General features: G+C 42.9%; 1 protein-coding gene across 1 annotated transcript in view; it reads right to left on the bottom strand.

Moving 5' to 3' along the window:
• The window catches only part of VPS39 (VPS39 subunit of HOPS complex), a 51521-nt gene extending 26623 nt beyond the window's left edge, over nucleotides 1-24898 (bottom strand). The window contains exons 1-11 of the mRNA XM_075192667.1: nucleotides 24628-24898; nucleotides 21403-21468; nucleotides 21168-21232; nucleotides 21032-21074; nucleotides 19734-19828; nucleotides 18895-18993; nucleotides 11394-11486; nucleotides 11021-11204; nucleotides 8347-8467; nucleotides 2172-2292; nucleotides 1933-2062 (exon numbers count right to left, since the gene is read on the bottom strand). Of these exons, the coding sequence (XP_075048768.1) occupies nucleotides 1933-2062; nucleotides 2172-2292; nucleotides 8347-8467; nucleotides 11021-11204; nucleotides 11394-11486; nucleotides 18895-18993; nucleotides 19734-19828; nucleotides 21032-21074; nucleotides 21168-21232; nucleotides 21403-21468; nucleotides 24628-24700 (1090 nt within the window). The 5' untranslated portion in view covers nucleotides 24701-24898. The remainder of the gene's footprint in view (nucleotides 1-1932; nucleotides 2063-2171; nucleotides 2293-8346; nucleotides 8468-11020; nucleotides 11205-11393; nucleotides 11487-18894; nucleotides 18994-19733; nucleotides 19829-21031; nucleotides 21075-21167; nucleotides 21233-21402; nucleotides 21469-24627) is intronic.
• Nucleotides 24899-26089: the final 1191 nt, after the last annotated feature.

Raw genomic sequence — 26089 nt, 5'->3', positions numbered from 1 at the left:
GAAGGAACTTACTAGGAAGAGAGAATTTCCGGTCCGGCCATTCGATGTGGACTCCGCAATCTCTGACAGCTCTGAAGAGGAAGGAAAACACACAGTCTTCGGCTTTTTCTATTTAAAAAGACCCTAAACTGAGCCGCTCTGCTGCTCCGATTCCACCAAGTCCAAGGCCTGACGTACAGCTAACACCAGGTCCTGTACACCTTGATTTCTGGCATTGCCCTCCCAGTCACCCCACTGGATGGATTCAGAATCCTCTACTAGCTCCCCTTCTTCCTTGGAGGACCCCTCTAAGCCCAAGGCCGAAAACAGAGCATGGGATAATTTAGCCCGCTTGGCCCTGGGGGAAAGTAGCCCAGGGGAATCCAGGAAGCGATTTAAATGGTCTAGTCTTCTCCCCAAGGAAGATGACCAAGCCAGCTCCCCTTGGTAGCATGAGGGGACAGGGAAAAAAACCTGGGGGTGTCGCCCTGATATTAATCGTTGAAGCTGGGTTAGTAACCCCCTCTGCTGAAATAGTGGAACCCTCGGCAGAGTGTACAGGGACTGTCTGTGCTTCTGCCTCCCGGGTCTGTCCCACCAGAAGATTTGCAGAACATTTTGAACAGACAAACTTTGACACTGGCAGATTTACCCTTAGCGGACATAACAAGCGGAAAAGGAATACACCAAATATAGCAGCAAGCATTCCACACAAACACACACAGGGTGGGTAGGTAACAGGAATGGGGTTTCGATAGGATCTCAACCTCAAAAACCACGCCCCCGTAGTTAAATAAGTATCTCTTACTTATTTCCTTCACTCTCTTTCTACTGTATAACATAAATGTTTTTTTTTCTTTTTAAAACAAGTAAAATAAACCTGAGAGTAAGCTCAAATTTACTACCAGGCCGGCTAGCCCCTCTAAAGATATTTAAACTTACATTAAACAGCTTAGCAACTAAGAGAAAGACACTTAGCTGGATCCCAGGGTAAGGAAAGAAGGAGTCAGCAACAGCGCACTTATTTCTCCTCACAGAGCCACTTGAGGAACCTCCTTCATCCTCTACACTCAACGGGAGATTTTGCGCTCCTGGGACATACCACCTAGTAGGTAGAAAGCCTCCACTGCCTCCTCCTGCCAAGGTTCTTACTGAAAGTCGACTGCAGTAGAGTACACACCTTCCGTATCATCCGCTTGCGGTCCAGAGACAATTTTAGAGATGTGCCTAGTGCTTTTGCAGTCTGACCAAGTTAGGCACTGCCGTGTACTGGTCCTGCGACCGGGGATCCAGGTTCCCCCTCTGCCTTAGCGGGGATCATGGTATCTCCCAACATGTCCAGCCTCCTCCTGACTGCCCGCTCTCTGCCCGACAACAGCGCCGATCCCGGAGTAGCGGCAGGGACAGCTGTCACCCTAAGAACAAGTCTAAAGCCTGTGTGTGGGCAGTAGAGAAAAAAAAAAAAAAAGTCTTCGTCCGCCCGTACGGAGCACTGACCTAACAGATAACAGTTAGCACAGAGCACCTGTATTGGTCTACACTATACTCCAGGTATAGAAAACTAAAAATAAAGAAACATACTATTTAATCCAAAAAAGCAACAGCACAATCAAACAGCCCAACTCCTTGGGCACTTAAATTAAACTGAGGCTAACAGGAGTTGCAGAGGAGAAGAGCCAGCACCAGTTATTTACCTATTTAAGTGCCAAGTCCATGAACCCTCATACAACCCCATGGTAGCAGTGTCCCGCAGATTGGATGACTGAGAAATACATACAAATTACTCACAATAGATAAGCAGCAATGGCTACCTCTATCATGGACTTTCAGCATCCACTCACGGCCAACACTGTTTTTTGTCCAATCTAAGTAATCTCATTCAAGCGTTAAAACAGTTTATTCATGACCCTCCATTTCTCAGGAATCAACACAGTGTGCTGGATGCCAGCTTACCAGTGCCAAGCTTAGCAAACACTTGCATGGACTCATCAAAACGTTTTTGGCAAAATAGGTTGAAGGCGTACAGGTTCTGAATATGGTGAATCTGTTGTCTCTTCTCGCCATCGGCATCCTCTTTCATCCTCTGTAACATTAAAGTGATTAGAACAGAAAATATATAATATATATATATATATATATATCACATACATACACACTCTAAAATCGGTCACACACATCCACCCATTACTCACTGCCAGCTGAAGTGCAAGTTCAAACTGCTTGTCCTGAAGTAATTGCTGTATCTGGGTTGCAATGGAAACAGGAACCAACCTCCAGACAAAATGATTACTGGCTACATATACAATATTTGGTCTAAGTAAAAGAAAGGAAATAGAGTTAAAAGAAAAACAAAAACAATATTTTGTATATTTTATAGCACTTTAGAGACGGCTATAAAAGAGGATTTATGTACTTACGTTAAATCCGTTTCTCTGATTCCGTCTGGGGGACACTGCTTACCATGGGTTGTAGAGGGGAGCCCGGGAGTTGGCACCTAGCTAGTTAAGTTTAGCACTGCTGACAGACCCCTCCCCTCTACAATCCCCCTGCCTCTTCCTGTTCAGTTAACTAAAAAGCCCAAGGAGAAAAGGTCAATCAAACAAGAGCACACAGAGGAAAAGCAGAAGGGAGGGATCGCAGTGTCCCCCAGACGGAATCAGAGAAACCGATTTAACGTACCGTAAGTACATAAATCCTCTTTGCTCTTTCATCCAGACTGGGGGACACTGCTTACCATGGGGACGTTCTAAAGCAGCCCCGTAAGGGTGGGACCACTCTGAAAGCCCCGCTCGTAGAGCACTACGAGCGAAATTTGCATCCGCAGATGCAAATACATTAAACAGATAAAATTTTGTAAAGGTGTGGACAGAGGACCAGGTGGCTGTCCTGCAAAGCTGGTCTGCAGAAGCCCCATTTCTCGCGGCCCATGACGCCCCTACCGATCTGCTGGAATGGGCCGTAAGTCTCTCTGGCACAGGACGGTTAGCCTTTATGTAAGCTTGCTTAATGGTTGCCGTAATCCATCTTGCAATGGACTGTTTTGAGGCTGGCCAGCCTCTTTTATTAAAATCATAAAGAACAAACAGAGAATCTGTACGTCTAATCTGAGAAGTTCTTTTGACATAAATGCGGAGTGCCCTAACCACATCTAACTTTTCCATAGACTGTTGATCAGAATGGGAAGTAGATGAAAAGACCGGAACTACAATTTCTTGGTTCAGATGTAAAGCCGAAACTACTTTTGGAACGAAGGAAGGGAGGGTTCTTAACACCGCTCTGTCCTCGTGGAAAACCAGATATGGTTCCAAGCAAGACAGAGCACCTAATTCTGAAACCCTACGAGCAGATGCAATAGCTGAAAGAAAAACGACCTTCCAGGTAAGACACCTAAAATCTGCCGTAAGTAATGGCTCAAAAGGAGGCCCTTTAAGCATATCCAGTACCAGGTTAAAATCCCATGGTGCTGTAGGCGGAACGTAAGGAGGCTGAATATGTAAGACTCCCTGAAAAAAAGTACAAAAGTGGAAGCTGCTCAAATCAATTTATAGGCCATAACAGGTGCTTGAAAGGGTGGGGTTATCCTGCAAGGAACATACACACAACATTTTTTCCCCTAGCACACTACTATAGCCAGCAACAGTTCTGCCATTTCTACTGTAGATAAAAATGCAAAAGTATTTGTTGCACACATTTGCTTGGCGTGGCGGATGGCTTAAACATACATTTGCAAATGTACTCCTGGTTCCTCCCTGTCTGTTGACATATGCCACAGCCGTGGCATTGTCGGACTGAACTCTGACTGGGTGGCCCTGAAGAAGAGTCTGGGCCCCCCGGAGAGCTAAAAGAATTGCCTTCAACTCTAACGTGTTGATTGATAAGGTTGACTCCTGAACCGACCAGAGCCCCTGGAGCCGGAGGTGCAGGACTACCGCCCCCCAACCTCTCAGTTTGGCGTCTGTTGTGGCTATGATCCATGAAAATGGAACGAAAGACCTGCCCATCGCCATGTGATCCTGATTCAGCCACCACTTGAGCGATTCTCTCGCCCCCGGAGACAATGAGATCCTCTGGAGATACAAACGTAGGTGGGATCCTGACCATTTTGTCAACAGATTCCACTGGAAGCACCGAGAATGAGCTCGACCGAAGGGCATGGCCTCGAAAGAGGCCACCATCTTTCCCAGCAGCCGCATGCACAAGAGAATCGAGGGGCTAGGAGAAGACAAGACCTGAGATGTTATACTCCGAATTGAACTGATCTTCTCCGCAGGTAGGAACACCTTTTGCTGACTGGTGTCCATGATGAGCCCTAGGAAAACCATGCGTTGACAAGGAACCACCTGGGATTTCTTTAAGTTTATCAGCCACCCATGGCTCTCAAGAACCGCCAAGGTGAGGGATAAGTGCTGACGTAAGCAAATCTCTGAGGAGGATTTGATGAGCAGGTCGTCCAAATAAGGCACTACCTGAAGTCTCTTTAGGTGAAGACACGCTGCCATCACTAACATGATCTTCGTGAAGACCCTGGGAGCTGTGGAGAGGCCGAAGGGAAGAGCCCGAAACTGATAGTGGGAGGCCCCCACTGTGAATCTTAGGAGGGACTGATGGTCGCTCCAAATGGGAACGTGGAGGTATGCGTCCTTTATGTCTATGGAAGCCATAAACTGATCCTTCTCTAAGCCGTTTATTACCGACCTCAGGGATTCCATCCGAAATCTGTCCACAAGTAAGTGCACATTGAGGCTCTTTAAAATGGGTCGAAAGGACCCGTCCGGCTTCTTGACCAGAAACAGATTTGAATAAAACCCCTGTCCCTTCTGGTTGTCTGGGACCCTGCAGATGACTCTTTGCGAAAAAAAGAGAGGCGACACAGTCCTGTATTGCCTGTCTTCTTGTTGGATCTCGGGGTAGCGGGGTAACAAAGCAACGATGTGGTGCCAGACCCAGCAGGTCTATCATGTACCCCCTTGATATAATGCCCCAAATCCAAGAGTCTTGGGATGACGCTGCCCATTGTTCCTGAAACAAAGCAGACGTCCCCCCACTGGCGCCACCTCCGGCCGAGTAGAGTGGTCGTCAGGACGCAGGCTTCTCCTGGGTCTTGGAGGCCTGGCGCCTAGCTGCAAACGAGGATCTACCCCTGACAGAGGAGCCTCGAGCATTAGGTTGTCTACCTCTAAATGACTGTCCTCTAGGCAAGGAGGTCCCCCTAAAGGGCTGACGAAAGGAGCTGAACCTTGGGGTCCGGCTCCTACTTGAGAATACAGGCAAAGAAGTGCTTTTGCCCCCTGTTGCCTGGGAAATCATAGTATCCAATTCCGGGCCGAACAAACCTGCTGCTGAAAAGGGAATGGTTTCAACTGACTTTTTTGGATTCCGAATCTCCTTCCCAGGATTTCAGCCACAACGTCTTGCCGAAATAGATGCAGCCTGAATAGAGGAGGACAAAGATGCTGTGTTCTGGGCCGCCTCATAAAGGTACCCCGATGCCTCTTTCAAATGTAAAGCCTGGGGAAGTAAATAAAGAGTCCTGTGAAGCCTCTGCCAGTTGGTCTGCCCATGCTTCCATGGCTCTAGCAACCCAAGCTGAAGCAAATGTGGGTCTAAAGGAAGAACCCGCTGCCACAAATATAGATTTTAGCTGGGATTCCACTCTGCGATCAGTGGCATCATGCAGAGTTGCTGAACCCAAGACTGGTAGTAAAGTGTGTCTGGCCAAACGGCCTACTGGAATATCCACTTTAGGAATACCCTCCCAGCGAGCCACGTCTTCCTCCTGCAATGGATACAGGGAAGAGAACCTCCTGGTAACAGAGAACCTTCTATCAGGCTGTTTCCAGGCTCCCTCTGCAATATCTACAGAAGGGGGAAAACGAATAGCCTTTCTTTTGGCCTTCTTAAAGAGACTTCTGTCTATAAGACTAGGATCCTCCGGTTCTGGGAGGTCCAACGCTTGTCTCACCACTAAAACCAAATCATCAATAAATTGGCTTTTAGTGTTCTCTTCCTGATCCAAAGGTTGAACCTGGTCAGGGTCAGAATTTATTTCCGCCTCCTCCTCTGAAAACCCCTCTGAGTCTGAAAGGACCATAAGGGGATTAGCGGATCTAGGGCGCTTCCTTTTAGCAGGCGGGATGTTTGGGGATTCAAGTAACTGGTTTAGTTTGTCCAAACCCTTTATGAATGCTGCGGACCATGCCGGTTCTGTAGGAACAGGGGCCTGGTCCATAAGCAATGAGGAAGGTCCTGGTATAGACGTTCCAATAGAACCTGTGGTAGCAGGGAGGCCCAATGGTGTACTAGCATTATTAGCCAACGGGTCTGCCACACTAGATAGCAACTGAGTAGATTGTGAGATCATCTGTGCTAAAGAGGAAACCGACTGTCAGGGAGGCCACCTAGGCCGGCTCCTCCGTCAGTGGGGCTGAAATATGCTGGGTTTGCGCAGGGGGGGACGACACCCCTGTTTCGCAGACAGAGCAGAGCGCCAACGGGTCCTTCTGCCCACAAGGTAACTTAACCTTACATCTTGAACATGTAAAATACTTTGCCATAGGGCCCTTTCCTTTATCTGTCATTTTTACAAAGTAAGGCACACCAAACACACAGACTTAAATTGTTAGATTTAGCTGAGAGACAGAGTGAAAAAAACAAGTAATCAACTAATCTGACATAAAAGTTGTACTTGTATTTTGTTAAACAACAATATAATATATTGGCAAGTAGGAGAACTACAATATAACCCCTAAAAGCCCGCTTTGCAGTCAGAGCAAATACAATAATATTGTTTAAATAAATCAGATACTTAGCCCACAGGCCAAACAGGGGAGAAGTCCAACAGCAGTGTCCTGGTGCCTGCTCCCTCTGCTCTGTGTCCTTTTCCCGGGCTTCTCCTTGGCACCAGAAGACCGGGCTAGTCTAATTTTTCCTGGAGAGCAGGGGAGCTCTATGTCTTAGCTCCCCCCCCCTCCTATAATGCGGTCTCTCTTTATTACAGCTGCTCCGTTTTTTTAGAAAACAATTGGTATGTGGCAGAGTAGTGGAGACCTCAAAGGTTGAGGTCTTTGCAGCGGTTTGCACCCCGATGCCCCATCCTATGTATGAGGGGGGATATTCGTATTGCCCCCTTCAGTCCTCCTCGGATACAAGATGGCCGCCGGCATTAGTTATCTCCGATAAACGGCGCTCTATGCCTGCAGTGTCAGCGCCGGTTATCGGGGAGGCTCCCAGAGTGACAGCGGTCCGGATAGACCACTTGTCACTCTGTATCTAGGCACCCTATTTTCTCTGCCAGTGAGAGCCTCTGGCTCTCATCTGACAGAGTAGTGCCTGCGCTGCTACTCTGGGAGTGTGTTCTCTATAATAGAACACACTCCCAGGTCTGCCACCAAGGTTTCCTAAGGAAAAAAGGTCTAAGTAATAGAAAAAATAAATAAAATAATGCAGTAACTAAAAACACAGCCCAACTCCATGGGCACCTAAAAAAACTGAGGAGGAAGAGGCGGAAGGATTGTAGAGGGGAGGGGGCTGTCAGCAGTGCTAAAGATTAACTAGCTAGGTGCCAACTCCCGTGCTCCCCTCCACAACCCATGGTAAGCAGTGTCCCCCAGACTGGATGAAAGAGAAAATGGGATTATGTGCCTGAATAATATAAGGTGAAAATAATATATTATTCCAAGATCATTTAGTGAGCCTATTGTGATAATGTTCAGCCCTGCACGTAGATGAAATACAAGCAAAGGTGGAGGAGAACACTTTAAGACACAAAGAACATTGCAAACACATTAAGAAATATATTTCTATACATCTTTAAGCATGAAAACATTTTACTTACCTTCCCTGATCCCCTCTCTCTCATACATGCGGTTACTACTTCCAGTTTTGGAGACATTTTAGTATAACCTCACAATAGGGTGAAATCTATTGGATGTCAGCAAATGTTTAATAGAATACAATATCTGGAATAAGAGCTTTTCAGTGAATATTTAAATTAATTATTTTGAGGGGTGTAACTGCCTTAATGTTGGCCCAGTACCCCACCCAAAGGCATTTTTAAATTTGTGCAGCATATTAACAGGATTTTACCATTAATATGGTCATTTTGTCAAAGTAAGGGCATTTACATCTTGATCAAAGTATGCACTTGAACCTAATCTTTATTCCATGTATTCTATTACATAGCAACGTTGCAGCGTTCAGTATACATTTAACTTCTAAACATAGACACTATTAATTGTGCCATTTATCATCAAGTTTGTTTACAAATCTCAATTAAATCCTTATTTTCCCCAACTGGCATTTTTTCTTTCAACTGATTTAGTTATTTACACCATGAAGCAGATTTTCGAGTTTAGGTAAATGGCTCACCCTGCAGATGTAATAAAACGAGGTCGCTGAAGCTCAATACTTTGCACGAGCAGGCGAGGTTCAAAGGTCCGCACTTCCACATACCGCGGCAAAACAGCAATGATATAGGGAGGCTGGTGCTCTGTTATGTAGACACATAAATTGTTATTACACCTCAGTGCAAAGCAGCAAATGCAGTATATAAATCTCTTACACAGCTTACCAAGATGCAATTAGATTTTAATGATAGAATGTAAAAGACAAATACAAATGTAGTCTGTAAAATAAAAAAAAAAGTTAACAATAAATGGCTGGAGCTATAATGGGACCTGACAGAGGAGACATGAGCAACTTTACCAACAATGTTGGTTATGCCAATCAAGACCTCAAATTTCATGCAATAGAGTTTACTTAAGATTGAATACTTGTTCCAACGCTTCAGTAGGTGATGTAGTGAATAATTGTAGGCTAAATGTCACGTGCAATACAAAGATATATTCAAAGGTTTAGGGACCCCTAGACAAATTGCAAGTGAATAGGGTACAAACTTGAACAGGAGATATTTGTGCACATAAACTACTTTTTTGCTAAATTTAATAGATTCCTAGAAAAATATAAATGCTGCAGGTGCTGAAGTTTGGGCACTATGTCAGTCACTACTTGTAGCTACCTACTAGTCTGTCTTTTCTTATTTTAGGAATGTTCTCACACTCTTCCTTGCAGAACTCGCCTAGCTTAGAAAGCGTGCAGTGAAGGCACTGCACGCTTGAGATCTCCTCACAGATTTTCAATAATATTCTAATCGGGGGACTGTGACAGACATTCTAAAACCTTAATCTTTCATCCCTCCAAAGGACTGCATGGTTGATTTTGAGGTATGCTTTGAATCATTATTTTGCTGAAAATATTCAACCTCTGTTCACCGTCACGGTTTTTAGAAAAAAACAAAAACCTTTTTTTTTGCGATTTCAGCAAAAATATGGGGGAGAAGGGGTATGGCAATTGGGGTACAGCCCAGTCCAAATAAGAGTCAAAAAGAAAAAATCGCCCGACACTCCCATCAAATATGGGACAGGGTGCACTCATGAATGCAGGGCATCTAGCAGAGGTTAAAGGATTCTGGTAATATTCTAGGCTTTTAGGGACAAGGTACCATCTTAGGTACTGGCATTTTTTTGTACGTGCGCACACAGAGGACAAAGGTACATCAGCCCTAATACTAACACACTGTTCCAGGTCTAGGGTCTTCCACCATATCTTGCTCCCATGTAATCCTTCATTGGAGGCTAGATGGAAAAATCCTGAAACACAAAATAGTCTAGGCAGCATGTTCATCTGGACTGTGTTGGCATGTCCAGACCAAGAAATGTACAGCACATTCCATTTTAGATAACCAGTCGCTAAGTCCTTGAAAAGTGCCAGAGAATTCGTCATGTACAGCTTATTGTATGGTCTACTTAATGAAATGCCTAAGTATTTAAGCTTGTTACTTTTGAGACCAAAATTGAAAATTTAGCATGATCTGCATCTTAACTTGGTGCGACAAATTTAAATCGAAAACTTTGGTCTTTCCAAAATAGAATTTAAAATTTGACTCATCCCCAAAACAGTGAAGTTCATTAATCTGATCAGGAAGAGAAATTACGGTGTTTGTTTGAGTCAATAGAATGTCGTTGACAAAGCGCAATCTTATACTCCCGAGGGCCGACCGTAATACCAATTATGTCCAGGTTACTTCTAAATGGCTGTAAATGGCTTCAATGGAGTTTTGCTTTGTTTTTTTAACAGACTGCAATGTTAGCTTCAAGGATTTGTTGATAGTTAGTTGAATCCATTATTGCTCCCACTTGCACAATACTATCTGTGCCACCGTCTGCCATACAACCACAAATTATAACGGACCGACCTACATGCATAATGGTACGCAAGGTGTACTTTTTCTTTAAACGCTTCACCTTTCTCCAAATTCATCTTTTACGGTTGTGGTCAATATCTTTCAAATATTTTTTTTTTTTTTGCATTCGTTAGATGCATCTAATAGTAGAAACTCCAAACTGAAGTGTTTTCATATCTTTTTATAACCTTTCCCTGCTTTCTAACAGTCAATTACCTCTAGAAAAGTCCTCATTCAGCTATTTAGAGGAGTCCATAATAGTTGTGTGTAGGTTCAACATTTTGAGATGTTAGAAATTAAACTCTGAACTTGTCTTCACCTGGCTTCATTTAATGCCTATAGTGGCAATACAGTTGTTTTTTTAATTAAGGCCTTGAAAGAGTATGAATGAATCAGTGTGTTAATTGAAATCTTGCTGCATATTTTATTAGTAACTATTTCTTTTCTAAATTTAAATTTGTACGCTGCAGATTGTTTTGACTTATTTTTTCGCTGTGATTCAGTGAAACATTCAATTTAACCAGGTGTGCCCAAACTTTTGCATACAACTGTATGTTATGGTCTTCAATAAAGACCCTAGTATAATGTGGAATCTGCACCAAAAACAAATTAGCATTGTTACAAGACATATGCCAGCACACAAAGTGCCAGTACAACATTACCCTTAGGTTTGTATTTTGTGGTAAGATGTACTAGTAGTTATTTAACATTATCTATTGCAGTCCAATACTCTGCAGCTCCTACATGGGGAGAATGTCTGGAGCAGCCATGTTTTACAGGAGGAAGTCCAAATAAGCTCACCCATGGCCATGGGAATATCAGTCCAGTTTAGTGCACACTTTGGTGTGCAGGTCCCTTCTTCATTCAGCACCACAGTCAAGTCATCTTGTCCCACAGCCACCTTTCCATCACCCAGTGGCACCGCAAGTGGCTCTAACTGTTTACCTGTGGGAAACAGTTCCTTAATAGAGCCTTTCCCATCCACCTGTAGGAGGGACAAAAGATTAGAACTACAGTTAGTTACACACTACAACCAACTAACCTATGAGAAAGATGCCAACACACAATCTATAGATTAAACAAACATTCACTCTCCCCTTCATTACTTCTTGTTAAGGGTATCCAATGTATAATTTAATATTTTTTTAATAAATGCAGACACATTGTAACTTACTCTGATCAAATAATAGTCTCTCTTGAATCCAACACAGATAGAGTTTTCACACCACGCCATAGATTTAGGGACATCAGGAACACTGAAGTCACCCTGCAAGTTTAAAATTAAAAGTTTAAAATTATGCTGTTGGCAATAAAAGAAAATACATTGATTTAAAATATTTTTTTTTTTGCTCATCAAAACGGCAGTTGAACTCATGGGTGTAGTTCATGTAAAAACAGATTTGTTTGACACGGAGTGCGATGATACGAGTTAGGCACTTTAAATTTACTGGCAAAAGTTCAGGCGCCTCTCACTCTATACTCCTACTGGCTGCTCTAGACAGTGTTTTTTTTAAAAAAATTTAACTACTTCTACAGGTTCTTTTAATAACGGGCCCAAAAGAGTATTGAACAAATTAAAAAGACAACCACAGATTTAGCTGGGACTGGCTGTCAAGTAGCGAAGCAAGAATGGGGAATTACAAACGTAACCACCTGGCAATGGTCAGCCTAGATGATGGCCAGGCTCTCTACTGGGCATCAACGAGAACCAGGTGGTCCTCCTGAGTCCTATTGACTTAATCTTTGGATGTGGTCAGGGCCTTAAGGAGTTGAGAGGATCTTTCATTTTGGGATCTACCTTGACGCAAGACCAGAATCACAATGTATTGGTTCAGGTGGAACTTGAAAACAATCTTGGGTTGGAAAAAAGGCTAAAAGATAGTTCAAAGAACAGCCATTTCCTCATGGAAAACAAGCAAGAAAGACTTACTGGACAAAGCCACCAGCTCCGAAACTCTCATAGCTGCAGAAATAACTAGTAGCAAAGAAGGCTTCCAGGTCAAGAACTTAAGATCCACAGAATCTAAAGGCTTAAAAGGGAGGGTGCTGCAAAACATTAAAAACCAGGGGAAAAATGTATCAATCTGCGCATTCTGCAAGTTGCTGACATTCGGTGACTTTGCGGGGCAGATTTAAAATGGCAATGTCTTTATAGGCAAGTTTTGCCTGCAAAGTCGCTTAATATCGGCAACTTGCAGAATGCACAGATTAATATTTACCTCCCCTGGTTTAAATACCAGGAAGTCACCAGAGTAGTGTATGGAGGTTGCATATGCTGCACTCCCTGTAGGAAGGTTTGCACCTCTGATAAAAAGCACCAGTTTTCTTTGGAAGAAAAATTGATAAAGCAGAGACCTAGAATTTCAGAGAGCTAAGCCTCAAGACCCCATCCTGCAGGAAAAGGAGCCAGCTGAAAGAAAAAAGTAGGAAACCCCCTGCGCTTGCAACTGGAAAAGTAGGTATTCCAGACACTATGAAAATTCCTGGCCGAAACTAGCTTCCTACCCCTCAGCATAGTCTGAACCATAAACCACCTTGGCTTTTAGGATCATGGCCTCAGCCACACTGTTAAAGCCAGTCGAGGTAAACTCTGGTGCAGGACTGGACAAAGGCTTAGAAGATCTGACCTTAGAGGAAGACTGCATAGTGGAGCATCTGCCATGCAGAGAAGATCTGTACATCAGGACCTCTTCCGTCAGTCCTGAGCCATCAGGATCACCCCTCTTTTTACCTTAATTAGAACCCTCTGTAGCACTGCAATTGGAGGTAACAGGTAAATGAGGGGGGATAATTCCAGGGGGTCAACATGACATCCGGGATGAAAGGCTTGCTTGCTGAGAAAGTCTGTTTCCCAATTCCCTTAAAACACCACCATGTTGTGTTCAACTAATGCAGGATCCAACTGGTCTCCTTCAAAGCCTGGGCACTCCTGGTGCCTCTGTGGTTATTTAGATATACCACAGGTGTGGCATTGTCGGACTAGACATTTATCGCAGGACCAGTTGAGCTCTTACCAGGCAGTTGAAGATCGCCCGAAGTTTCAGTACGCTTAATCGGGTGCCTGAAAACTATATTGACTGTTTGTTTATTTTTTTTAGGAACAACTGGCACAGTGTCTGATGCACTCAATGGTCAGCTGCAAGTGAGGCTTGTTCCACTTCAACATGAGTTCGATTTGGAACTTCCTTAAATGGAACCTTGCAAACTATACAGCTTTGAATGTGAAGTCCTTCTTGCCTAACATCTTCATGTAGAAGTGCAAAGACAACAGTCTTTGAGCTAAAAGGAGAGCACCCAGTACCTGAAGAAGAGGATCCTTGCCCTATGGTAGGAAAATCCTCTGTAGGCAGGTGTTGAAAAGCAGCCTCAAAAATAGAAAATTATTCGCTGGGAAGAAATCAGGTTGGATTTTTTGTAGTTGATTCCAATGTTTGGATTGTCTCTTGGACATGAACCCAAAGCAAAGTTCTCCAAGTAAAAGATGATCGTCACCCCCGCTGGATATCAACAAGGCTACCATGACTGCCATGATTCTAGAAACAGGCTGAAGGGTAATGTCCAAAATTGGAAGTGCTTGGACTGTACAGAAAACCTTGGAAGGCACTGGTGTTCCCCACCCAGACTGGATTGTGTAGGTAGGAGTCCTAGATGTCCATGCACATTAAACATCCCCAGCTCCATGCTGCTGATTACAAATCTCCACGACTCTATCTTGAACTTGTCCACTCATAGGTGGACATTCATTGACATTAAGGATTAGTCTCCAGGTAGACCAGTGTGAAAGAACAGTCGTAGGGGAGACCGCATAAGATCTATAATGTACCCCCACGACACAAGCTCTCTCACCTAGCCATCGAACTATCTGTCCTGGAAGGAATGGCTCCTTGCATTGCCTGGGGTGAAAGGAGTGAAAACTAGGGCATTTGCAGGAAAAAAGGACTCTTCCCCCTTATGACCAGGGAGATACCTTGTGCTGCTCGGGGCCAAACAAATCCTCCCCCTTGAAAAGCAAAGATCCGGGTCTGCAAATACTACTGAAGCAAATATCCCTTCTCCCACCAGTCAAAAATCTATAGCTCCAGGTATACAGAGGTCTCACGGATATGAAGTTGTTGCTTAGAATCGCGCAGATTAGCATGCCCTCAGCGAGCTGCTTCGACAACCTTTCCACCTCCTTATTGACCCAAGCGAAGCTAAATTGGGTATTAGGGAGACTCCTGCTGTCTAGAAGATTGACTACACGTAGAGCTCAATCTTCCGATCTGTGCTATCCTTAAGGGTATCAGCGTTAGAGGCATAGCGGTGGTTTTGGACTGTCGAGCTATAGGAACATCTACCTTTATCCACTGTCTTGCACAGACATGGCAAAGAGGATCTGTACGCGGCAAGATGCCTGAAACCTGCTATCAGGCCTAACCCATGAATATGTTTTGGGATGCAGCTGTTTTATCGTCAGGAGTAAAGAATAAACACAGCTAAATAAATAACGTTAATGGCTAATAAAGGTGGTGGTGGGAAATAGGCAAGATTCTAGACGAAATAAGGGACTGAATTGCTTCTTATACTGCTAGTCATTTGCCTGCTTCCTGGGAGACCCGTAGAGAAGCAGCACCAGGGAGGGGATGCCTGGAGATCTTATGTATTCCCACCTGATAATGCCTCTTACACATGCATCTGTAGTGGAACAAAACCACTTGTACCAGAAATAAAAACACAAAAAAGCAGACAAGCTCCCAAAACAGGAACAAATTGCCTGTCATGCTGATAGTTTGTCAGAGGGCTTAGACAAGCGGTTCCCAAAGTGTGTGCCGCGGCTCCCAGGGGTGCCGCTGTGCTGTCACATGAGTGCCATGGCCAGGAAGAAAAGGAGAGAATAAAATTACCAATCCGGCGGCACCTGGGACCCAGCATCCTCCTCGCTTCTCACTGAATGTCAGGCGTGACGTCATCACATCCGACATATTCAGTGAGAAGCAGCGGGGAGATGAGGATGCTGGGCCCTGGGTGCCGCCGGATTGGTAAGAAGACAGAAGAGAAGACAGAAGAAATAGAAGAAAGAAGGCCAAGTATGATAAGTAAAGAAAAGGGAGGTGAAATGGTGAACAGCAATGGAGGGGCACAGAGTGCGTGGATGAAGGAGGGGCACAGAGTGCGTGGATGAAGGAGGGGCACAGAGTGCGTGGATGAAGGAGGGGCACAGAGTGCGTGGATGAAGGAGGGGCACAGAGTGCGTGGATGAAGGAGGGGCACAGAGTGCGTGGATGAAGGAGGGGCACAGAGTGCGTGGATGAAGGAGGGGCACAGAGTGCGTGGATGAAGGAGGGGCACAGAGTGCGTGGATGAAGGAGGGGCACAGAGTGATGATTTTTGTACATGTTTTATTTTGCTTTGATCTTATTCCTAATATTAGCTGTAAATTATTCTTTGACAGAAATATCATTGAAAAAAAATATATATAAAAATATTCTTTTCCCTTGGATTTATGTGTAGGGTCATACCACCCATCTCTTATTTTAAAAATTTTTTAGTGGAGAGGATGTCAAAACGACTATTTCTCCCAAATATCTCAACTGTCTGACAATTAGTTGATTAAATATTGATTTTTCAATTTATTAAATAAATTTACTAATTGCGGCTTCTTTATCCAGTTTATTTGAAGTATCACAGATGTTTATTAAGGAATCACCACAAAATTTGGACCCCTAACTCTTCATCCCGAATACAAAAAAACAATCTACTTTATCATGTTTTGCGTTACAGCAAAAACGCATGTTTTTCGAATAGAATTAAAAACGCTAGGTTCAATCAACTTCATTATTTTTTTTCTCCACTATGAAACAGAGTACCCCTGCTGATTTTTGTTTGTGGTAGTAATGTATACCTAACACCTCCCAAAAAATGGGATCCCTAATGTCAATTGAACCTAGCGTTTTTAATTCTATTTGAAAAACGTGCGTTTTGCCATAACGCAAAACATGAGGCAGATAAAGTAATTTGGTTTGGATTTTTGAATTCAGGAGAAAGTTACCTTAAGGGTCCAAATTTTGTGTCGATTCTTTATTTAACACCCGCAATGCTTCAAATAAACTGGATAAAGAAGCCGCAATTAGTAAATCATTTAATAAATTGAAAAATCTATATTTAATCAACCAATTATAAGACAGTCAAGTTATTTGCCAGAAATAGTTTTTTTGACATCCTCTCTTAAACTAAATTTTTTTTAGTAGAAATCTGAGATGGGTGGTGGACAACCCTGGTTGAACAGACATGGAATGACCCTGTATTATTTTTGCAAACAACTTACTAAGTATTTCTGTCTTGACCTAAATACTTATTACGTTATTTTGACCCAACTACTTATAAGACGGTACTGCTCGGTAATTATTTTGGAGGGGTGTCTTGAAAAAATGATGTAGACTAAGGGTGACGTGAACTGAAAACGTTTGGGAACCACTGGCCTAGACACTAGACGATTGATGTCCAGGACTGCCTACCTCTCTGCATCTTGCCCCTAGTGGTACAAGTCTGAGCTATTTAGGGCTGACCTCTAGCCTTCCTATATGGACGAAGGGACCAAAACCCAGGTCGCTTGGGTCTAACTGGAAATAAAAAAAAGAAAAAAAAGAAAGAGAAAGAGAAAAAAAAAAGGAGGAACTCTTTCGCCCTGTGGCATGAACAATAATTTTATCTATGTATGATCCAAATAGGAATTCAATGGTGTATGGAAGGGATTCCAGAGATCTCTTGAATTGTCACAGGGCACGGCATGCTGCAACAGCAGAGGCTGAAAACCTAGCCCCAATGGGTCCCATGTCTTCAAGATAAACAGAAGCCTCACAGATATCAGATTTGCTCACCTTAGTGGAGCATATCTGATATGTGTATATCAAACCCTCTGCCAACTGTTCTGCCCACCTTTCTATGACCTTATTGACCCAGACAGAAGCCAATCTGGGTCTAAAAGGAAGTCCCTGCCACTGTGTAAACAGTCTTAAGGATGGGCTTTTATTTTTCTATCAGCGCTGTCTCTTAAGGTAGCAACATTAGGAATAGGAATTGTGTGGAGTATGGAAATCCAGTCTTTGGGGGGATGCCCCCACTTACCTACTGAATATACCCACTAGGGAGAGAATAAAGGACCTTCAGTCTGCGGGAGACCTGAAATTTATGGTCAGGTCTACCCCAATGCCTCATTAAACAGGTCCTCCAATTATACAGAGGATTTCAGAATTCTCTCAAAAGTAGAAGATACCTGAACTAACCCCTGCACTGACCTGGCCAGGTCCTGAGTCCATATAAGCTGGTCAGGTGCAGAAAGGACCGATCCTGAAGGTTCAAAGGAGGTCGGCTCAGGTGAAAAAATTGCGCTCCAGAGACCATCACAGAAGGGGTAGAGAGAGGGGATCCTCTCCCTGCTCTCTAGGCTCTGTAGGCTGAGAAACTGCCTGTGACAGAGAAATGGCCCAAGCTGGCTCCACGGATTCAGCAGGCGCATTCACAGGCGAGCACAGCTGCTGGACCTCTGAGACAACATGTCATGACAGTCTTTGTTAATGTTCCACCTCCAAGCTTAGCCCTGTACAAATGCCACTTCCCAGACATAACAAAAATCAATGGAAGAAAACAGAGGAAAGACCACAGTTGCACAATCCATAAACATGTGGAACTGTATAGACAGGCCAATATAAGGAAACCCCCCCCCCCCCCCCAGACAACAAATACCCCAATACCTCACCACTGACAGGCAAAGTACTGCTGCATGAGACTGCTCCCAAAATGGCTGCGGTCTCTGTTCTGGTGGACTTGCCTAGCTAAGAAGACCCACCAGGGAGGAGGTGCCACAGTGATCTCACCTCCCCCCCATGGCCCAGGACTAGGATGGCCACCATCCAAAAGGAAGCCCGCTTAGCCATCCAGTGCCTACTGAGAGATGCCAAGCAGGGCAATCCCCCAACCTGACCCCTGGGCACCCATATTAAATAACTATAAAAGAGGAGATACCCAATCCCGGTGTCAGGGTGCTGGAACCAAGTCTCCTAACCTGATCCAGAAGAGTGGGGATCTATGTACCGATGGTGACACACATCCGGTGTGCAGTTCGATGCCGGTCCTGGACAGATTGCGCTAGAGGCTTTGGGACCCCGGGCACTACCTGCTGCAGTAATAGCCGGGTCCCCCGGGAAGCAATCCCACAAAGAAGGCGGCTGCCAACAAAAGGAGAAGCCACTCGTGGCACCTCTGCAGCCCAGTCTAAGCATCCCCAGCAACAGCTGCGGAATGGCCTCACAGGAACAAATGTTTGTGGCCAGACAATAGAAATAAAATAAAAACAGCGCTGGTAAAACATAATAAAAGTACAGGGCTGCCATAAATGTCCGCAGGAACTGGGGCCTAACAAAAACTGGGGTTAGAATGTAGCCTATGGGGTATAGAGGGGGAGGAGTCTCATTTCAGAACTAAATTTGAAAGCGCCAAGCTCCGGCGACCACGCTCTATACCCCACAATCTGCAATGTCCTCCATGATTGACAGATAAATTATTTTGTAGCATGCATTTGCTACTATAAAATTCTTTTATGCAGCAGTTTTAAATTATGTTTTTTTGATTTTCTTTTTAACTGACAAAAGATAATGGACAAGGAATAACTGATCTCTGTGTTCTGTGGCTAAAATCACCTGGAGTTCATGAAACGAACGGTCCTTCCAGAAATACAGTTGCAATTTTCTACGGACAGCCACACACATCTTTAGTGTGTCCTCTCCAGATTTAGCATGCTGCAAGAAACACAAGTGCTAAAAAATTATACATAAATTTCTACTAGTCTAAAGGCACTATTAAAACATGACAATGCTTTAAATTCAAGAACTGCTCATAACATTTCCAGTTATATGTGCAAAGTTTAGAATAACTGATTGATTACTGAAATAAAGTCTGTGGTTATGGGGATGTAGGGGCAGATTTGTAACCATACTTCATACCTACTGACTGTTATAGTGAACCATTCACTGCTACAGAGTATTATATATGTATTTTGTAGTGCAGTTCAATTGGAAAGATTATAAGGTGTTGCAAATAAAGGGCCAACAAGAAGTAGAGCTTAAAACAAATTGCAAAGGAGATACATTTATGGGTAGGTGGTTAGATTTCGTGATCCTACAAGTCTCACTATAAAGTGGTGAATATTAAAGTGAGAGTTCCACAAGTCTGTTGATCAGCTAACATATTTTGTCTTTGGGAAATGACATCTCATCCTTTTCCACATTTGTAATACTACATGTCCACTTGACATATTGTGAAGTCTTTGGTCACTAATATCAACCATTCCCTGATAAACAACAGTATTAAACGGTTTATGTATTCTGTGCAGAATATTTTGGGAATTGTTTCAACAAGATTGAAAATGTGTGGGGAAGGGGTGGGGGTGGACAAAGATAAAAAATAAATAAAATAAGAGGACATTCTAAGACTTAGTTTTTAGTATAAAAATGTTTAAAAACTAACAATTGTGTCTCACCTGGAGATCACAAGACAGCAGAGAGGCCCCCTTAGCCTTCGATATGGTGGTCATGAGCTGGAAGGTGAGCAAGTCATGGACACACACATTGTTATCTAATTCAAGAGAAATAAAAATAAAACATTTCAGAATCCCGTCACCAAAAAAATGTACCTAACCAGAAATGGTTCAGCAACATATCTAATATATATAAGCCTAGCGGCGTGTGTTAGTGTGTGTGTGTAAAAAACTATTTTCTCAGAAAGGGCTCATGCAATTGACCTGAAATTTGGTTTACTGACATTATTTGACAAAAAAAAATTATAATAGTGAAGTCAGTTAACTTCCATCATCCCCCCTTCCCCCTGTGGGAGGGGTAGTAAAGGCTAAATTTACCAGTTGAGGGCTCAAACTCTTGACCGTGTGGGTATTTATTTACCAGAGCCTGTGTTTGGTCATGGACAATTGTATGTTGCATTTTTACGAGTACGGAGAAGCAGTGATGTGAAAGTGCAGGTTATGAATACTGCCCTTCAAGGAAGACTGATTGAGCACAGCGATAATGTGTTTAGCAGAAACGTTGTGTATCGAGAGGTTTTAGAACAGTAAGACGATAGAGATTAAGGATGTGGAGATGAAGGAAGAGGTGATGGAGAAGAATGATGAGGTGGTGACATGTGGACAAAACCACGATAAAAAAGGGCGCTTACGTCGGGAAGTAACGCTCTTCCCCTGAGGAGGCCTGGGCTAGGCCCAAATGCATGACAAGAGCCCTTTTAACACCTTAAGTAGCTTGATTTGACTAGAATGCATGAGTATCATGCACGGTTAACGTGTGTGTGTGATATATATATATATATATATAAAAACAGGGATACTCTGCACTCTCCAGACACATAATTAATGCTATATCAAGTACTGTTCTATATTAAAAACAGGGAATGTTAGTTCCACATATTGCAATATATGTTTAAGCTGACCAACTCACGCCAAAGTCTTCCCATTCTGGTCAGTCCTAACATGATCAAATGCTATGCTATTTTATCTGGGCTTAAGGCTTACCTGCACACAGCTGTTAAAGGCAAGTCTTTCCCTAGCACTAGCAGCCATGGGAGACCTGGGACTCACCTGACACAAGTTGGAATTAATTAATGTAAAGAATAGGGTGCAAGAGTCATGGGACTTACATTGTATAAACAAAAACAGACATAGGTCCTCTGCACTCACCATGTACAGACTGGGGTGCAAGAGGGGGTTGCCCACATTGTATAGACAAGAAAACATATATATAAATAAAACAAAAAAAAACAACCACTTACCAAGCAAACTGACAAGGATCTTAAACTGAGGAACAACATGAATCTAAAATAAAATGTAAAAGGAGACTAGTGGGTAAATAAGAACACAGAAATTAGCAAGTAACTGAAACAAAACCTGAAATATCTCATCTCTTACCTGCTGAATCTTCTTAGCAAAGTTCTTGTTGGATTTCTCTAGTGTCACCTCAAACTGGTTACAACCTAAGTGAGAAAGGGTTTGTTTTTATTTAAAAACAAAAATATATATATAATATAAACCCAATCCATTCTTTTGCCAAAATGATCTTTGGAAATAAACTTCATGATCTGGAGATACTGTTACAACTTTAACATATGATCTTAAAAAGTACGGTTTTCACCTCTTTACTCACCTTGCTCTTTTTTGACTTTGTACAGCAGTAAATGGCCTTGTTTAGTCCCAACAAGAAGCCACTCCTCTGAAAAGGGAACATATCAGTATTACCATTTATTTATTACTTTTCATTCAACAACAGATATCAGGGGGCAAGGGGGGGGGGGGTCACTTTATTACTGTAGTCTCTATATTTATAGGCTCATGGATAAGCATGTAAAAGCAATATGTGAACGAGACCTGCTCTGAAAAACTTGGGACAGATCTAACCTAGAAAAGATGACACTATTATTGAATGCACGCAACAGTATCTATGAGAGTGGACATTTCAGCTGCTAATTTTATTTACATTAGAGACTTATTAGAATACAGAATAAACTATCTGAATGAAGAATAGGTAAAAAATTAAGATATTATTTTAAACCTTGATGTTATAATATGTATTGGAGTAAAACAGATATTGACTTACATCAGTTCAGTAGTGATAGCCTATGCATACTGGAGATTGTCATATTTAGCACTCTAAAGCTGGTGGGTGCTATATTACACGTTTTAAACAAATAGTTATTATAATGGAAATTGTGACCACTGTCTACCAATTTAAAAAGCACACATTACTGTTAACAGGGAGTTTGATTTCTCAATTAATTTCAATGACGTGAAATGTGAAGCCAACTTTCATAGATATGAATGCATACAGGGACCAGATTAGAATGCATCACAAACACTGTGTTTGGTAATCATGCAGATGACAAATACAGACTAGACATCATGCTCTGTCTCCTCTGGATAAAACAAATACACTAACACATACTTCTCCTTCCCATACTTCTACTGAACTACTTACCTTATATATTGCCCCTCAGAGTTCTCTTGGCCCAAACAACTGCAAGTTGCCACTCTGTGTTCTCTTGATACTGACTCCCCCCTCAACTCTGTACCAAACTGCATCTTCGCCTCCTATCACCTGGACACTACAACTGCTTCAAATTTTAGTGATATTTGAGTGACAGGAGGAGAGAACAGATAGAAGCAGATGCCCATAGAGAGGAACTCTGCAGAGAGGCACAGGAGAGAAGCCAGCCCAGTAGCAGCTGGCAGTGCATTAGGAATGGCATTTCTTTTGGTCAGGAAGACGAGGACAGAGGCTTTTGACTTGAAGGGGCATATTCAATTGTTGGTGTTACACGGAGAAGTAACGCGGCGTGCGCACTATTACTGTCATTACGGTAATAGTGCGCGTAATTACCATTATTACGGTACCTTTCACGCTGGATTTCAGCTCGCAGCTCCGAAATTCGGCTTAGTATTACCGTAATAACGGTAATACTTTTAACGCTGCGAGAAAATCAAACAATTGTATATGCCCCGAACTGTAGTACTTAGTAGTTCAGCGGGTGGTTGTGAGAGGCGAGTTGTTTCAATGGAAGGGAAGGAAAATGACTGACTAATTATGAGATTTCAAGCTATAAACAGCATGACAGCACTCATACAGGGGCCTATTTATGTAAGTAAAAAATGTGTTAAATCCTTAACCTCAAAATTCTTATTTACTATCACTGTATCGCAGCAGATATCATAGATATCTGCTGCTTTGCATAGCTCTTTGTTTTACGGAGCAGTCCCCATAACAGTGTATGGGCACTGCCCAGTATCGCTCTTTACTAAAGTTTGATAAAAAAAAAAAAGAAAAATAGCTTTTTTTTTAGCATGTTATGTACGCCAGATTATCATAATTGAAAAGATTCAGTGCTGTCAGCTCTGCTCCAAAGAGCAGAGCTGGACAGCACATGTATGGAGGGATCACATGATCCCTCCCTGTCACTCACCGCTTTCTCTCTGCAACTGTATAGTGCAGAGATGTTTGTGCGCATGCCTGAGATTCAGTCGGCGCATGCGCACTGGAGTGAGAAGAGGACCCTCGTGGATCGTATACTTCTTCGGAAGTGAAGAGACAGTGGAAAGTATATCTTACACTTCACAGGAACAGCAGTTTTTCAGAACTGCTGTTCCTGTGTTGCTTTTTTCATAAATATGACAAATAGTTCAAGCCTTATCAATGCAATAAGGATTGAAAACTATTTTTCATTTTATGCGGTGGTCGATAAATGTGCCCCACAGAGTTTACAATGCTAAACTCCATGATTACCCAGCTTTCTGAAAACTAAGGAAAGATAAGGCAGTACCAGCATATTGGAAATTTCGTATGGGGTGTAATGAAGAGAAGCTGCCAGTTACATAAAAAAAAGGGACACCAAACATTGGGAGGAGAATATAGCGAAGCTCTTTTAAGTTTCTAATTTGTCTGGATGCCTTTACTGAAAATCAAAACAACCAGGCACTATTATCTGTTGTACTGTTTACATATTCAGTAATGTTTGAAAATCCTTCTATTCAAAACATGCAAGGGGAACATAGACTGGGAAAAAGAAAACGTGTGCTTCATATTAGTAAATTACGGCATATTATTGTCTGCGTGAATATTACAAGCTTTACATTTAGACTATATGTAACAAAACTTAGGTTAAAACACAAACTTACACACTAAAATTCCTTGCTCAAACAGTACAAAAATTAAGGCAAGGCTAAATTATTTTCTAGGGATCAGTATTTCCCAATTTTGCTGGGAGACAAATGCATTCACAAATGTACCAAATACAGGGGTAGAGGGGGAAATTTGTCACCCTGGTGCCAGTTCATAGTGGGCTACTTTGGGCTGGGTCATCTGCATTTTTTTTTCTTTTAGAATGTTCCTAATAGGCTGCCGAGTTGAGTCTTCCCCCCTCCAGCTAAAATTTGCCAGCCCTCCCCCTTATCACCCACTACCTCTACAGCATTGAAATCACTTTATTGTGTACCATTCATGACCATTTAGAAACAAACGTTACAGCAGCAAATACTGGGAATGTCACCTAAGCATTGATGAGATCACTAAATGATAATGTATTTCTAATAAGAGACACCTTTAATTACAAGTGAGTGTATGCAGACAAAACGGGGCTCATCTATTATGTTGCATTGATTGACCAGACCACAGTGAACTCCGATGTTAATGAAATTATATATATATTTATAATACACATATAACGCTCATGAAATGGCAATTTACTCAGACATTTAGGCAACTGGGCCTTTGATGCATGATATTACAAGACGTTTTTAGCATGACAAACTGTGCATGGAAATCCCACAACTACTGCTATGTATTAGGTCATGTACAGTCTCACCAGCCCCCAACACTTACCCCAGGCTGCTAGACACTCTATTTGCAGCGGCAGTTTCTCCAGGATCAGTACCTGTTCAAAGGCGTCGTGCATGACTGCAGCGGCCTTCCAGCCCCGCCAAACCCCGGGCTTTCCTACACCGCCAGCGCCAAGGACGTGTGTGACGTTAAGTGTAGACGTTACTAGAACACGGTAACCGGCTGTGCAGGCCTTACACCGGTAAACACCAAACTGCTTCTGCTTCTTCCTGATACTAGGCCCCTCCCTAGTGCTGCCTGAACGCCTCTATGGGGAGGCCTTGCCTGTCCGGACTGAAGTTTATTCTCATCATCGAATTATCATTCAGAAGCACAGTACATGTGTATACAGTAAATGAAGGAATAGGGATCGTGGAAATCTAAAGTCCAGTAAGACAGTTAAAATCAATCCAGTTTTTAGGTTATGCGTCCAATGTAAAAATGCTTCAAAGAAGCGACCATAAGTATGATCTGTCCACAGTTAAAGGGGGTTAAAGCAACCAAGAGAGGAAAAGGTGTACAGTAGTGTACACATATGGCTGAGTGACACGAGGCTGAAGTTAGCTTCTTATTCGGCCAGCTTCTTATTCGTTTCTAATTCATGCTCCAGCTTCTTGTTCAGAAAAGCTTCTTTTTAAAGGATTAAATCAATTTCGATCACTGATTTCACATCAAATTAACACTACAGGGGGTCCCTTATACAAAATGTATTAGTATATCGCCTCATCCAACATGGTTATGGGCATGAAATCAGGGGGCAAAGTGGGCAAAGTCACCATATTTTATCATTTTGAATAAGTAGCTGCAGATTTTCAAGGGTTAAATGCCGTTGGGCCAGCAATTTGACAGTGGGAATCAACACAGGGTGGTCAGTTACATATAAAACGTCTGTCTTTTGCCTGGCCCAAAGCTGTTTTGGGCATGCAATCAGGTGGCAAAGTGGGCACAGATAGCATTTTGAATAAGTAGCTGCAGATTTGCAAGTGTTAAATGCCGTTGGGCCAGCAATTTGACAGTGACAGTGGGAATCGACACAGGGTGGTCAGTTACATATAAAACATCTGTCTTTTGCCTGGCCCAATGCTGTTTTGGGCATGCAATCAGGTGGCAAAGTGGGCACAGATAGTATTTTGAGCATTTTGAATAAGTATCTGCAGATTTGCAAGGGTTAAATGCCGTTGGGCCAGCAATTTGACAGTGGGAATCGACACAGGGTGGTCAGTTACATATAAAACATCTCTCTTTTGCCTGGCCCAATGCTGTTTTGGGCATGCAATCAGGTGGCAAAGTGGGCACAGATAATATTTTGAGCATTTTGAATAAGTATCTGCAGATTTGCAAGGGTTAAATGCCGTTGGGCCAGCAATTTGACAGTGGGAATCGACACAGGGTGGTCAGTTACATATAAAACATCTGTCTTTTGCCTGGCCCAACGCTGTTTTGGGCATGCAATCAGGTGGCAAAG

Source organism: Mixophyes fleayi, chromosome 12 (assembly GCF_038048845.1).
Source record: "Mixophyes fleayi isolate aMixFle1 chromosome 12, aMixFle1.hap1, whole genome shotgun sequence".
Classification (NCBI taxonomy): Eukaryota; Metazoa; Chordata; class Amphibia; order Anura; family Limnodynastidae; genus Mixophyes; species Mixophyes fleayi.
Note: the sequence above shows the minus strand (reverse complement) of the source record. Positions and strands in the feature narration are given on the sequence as shown.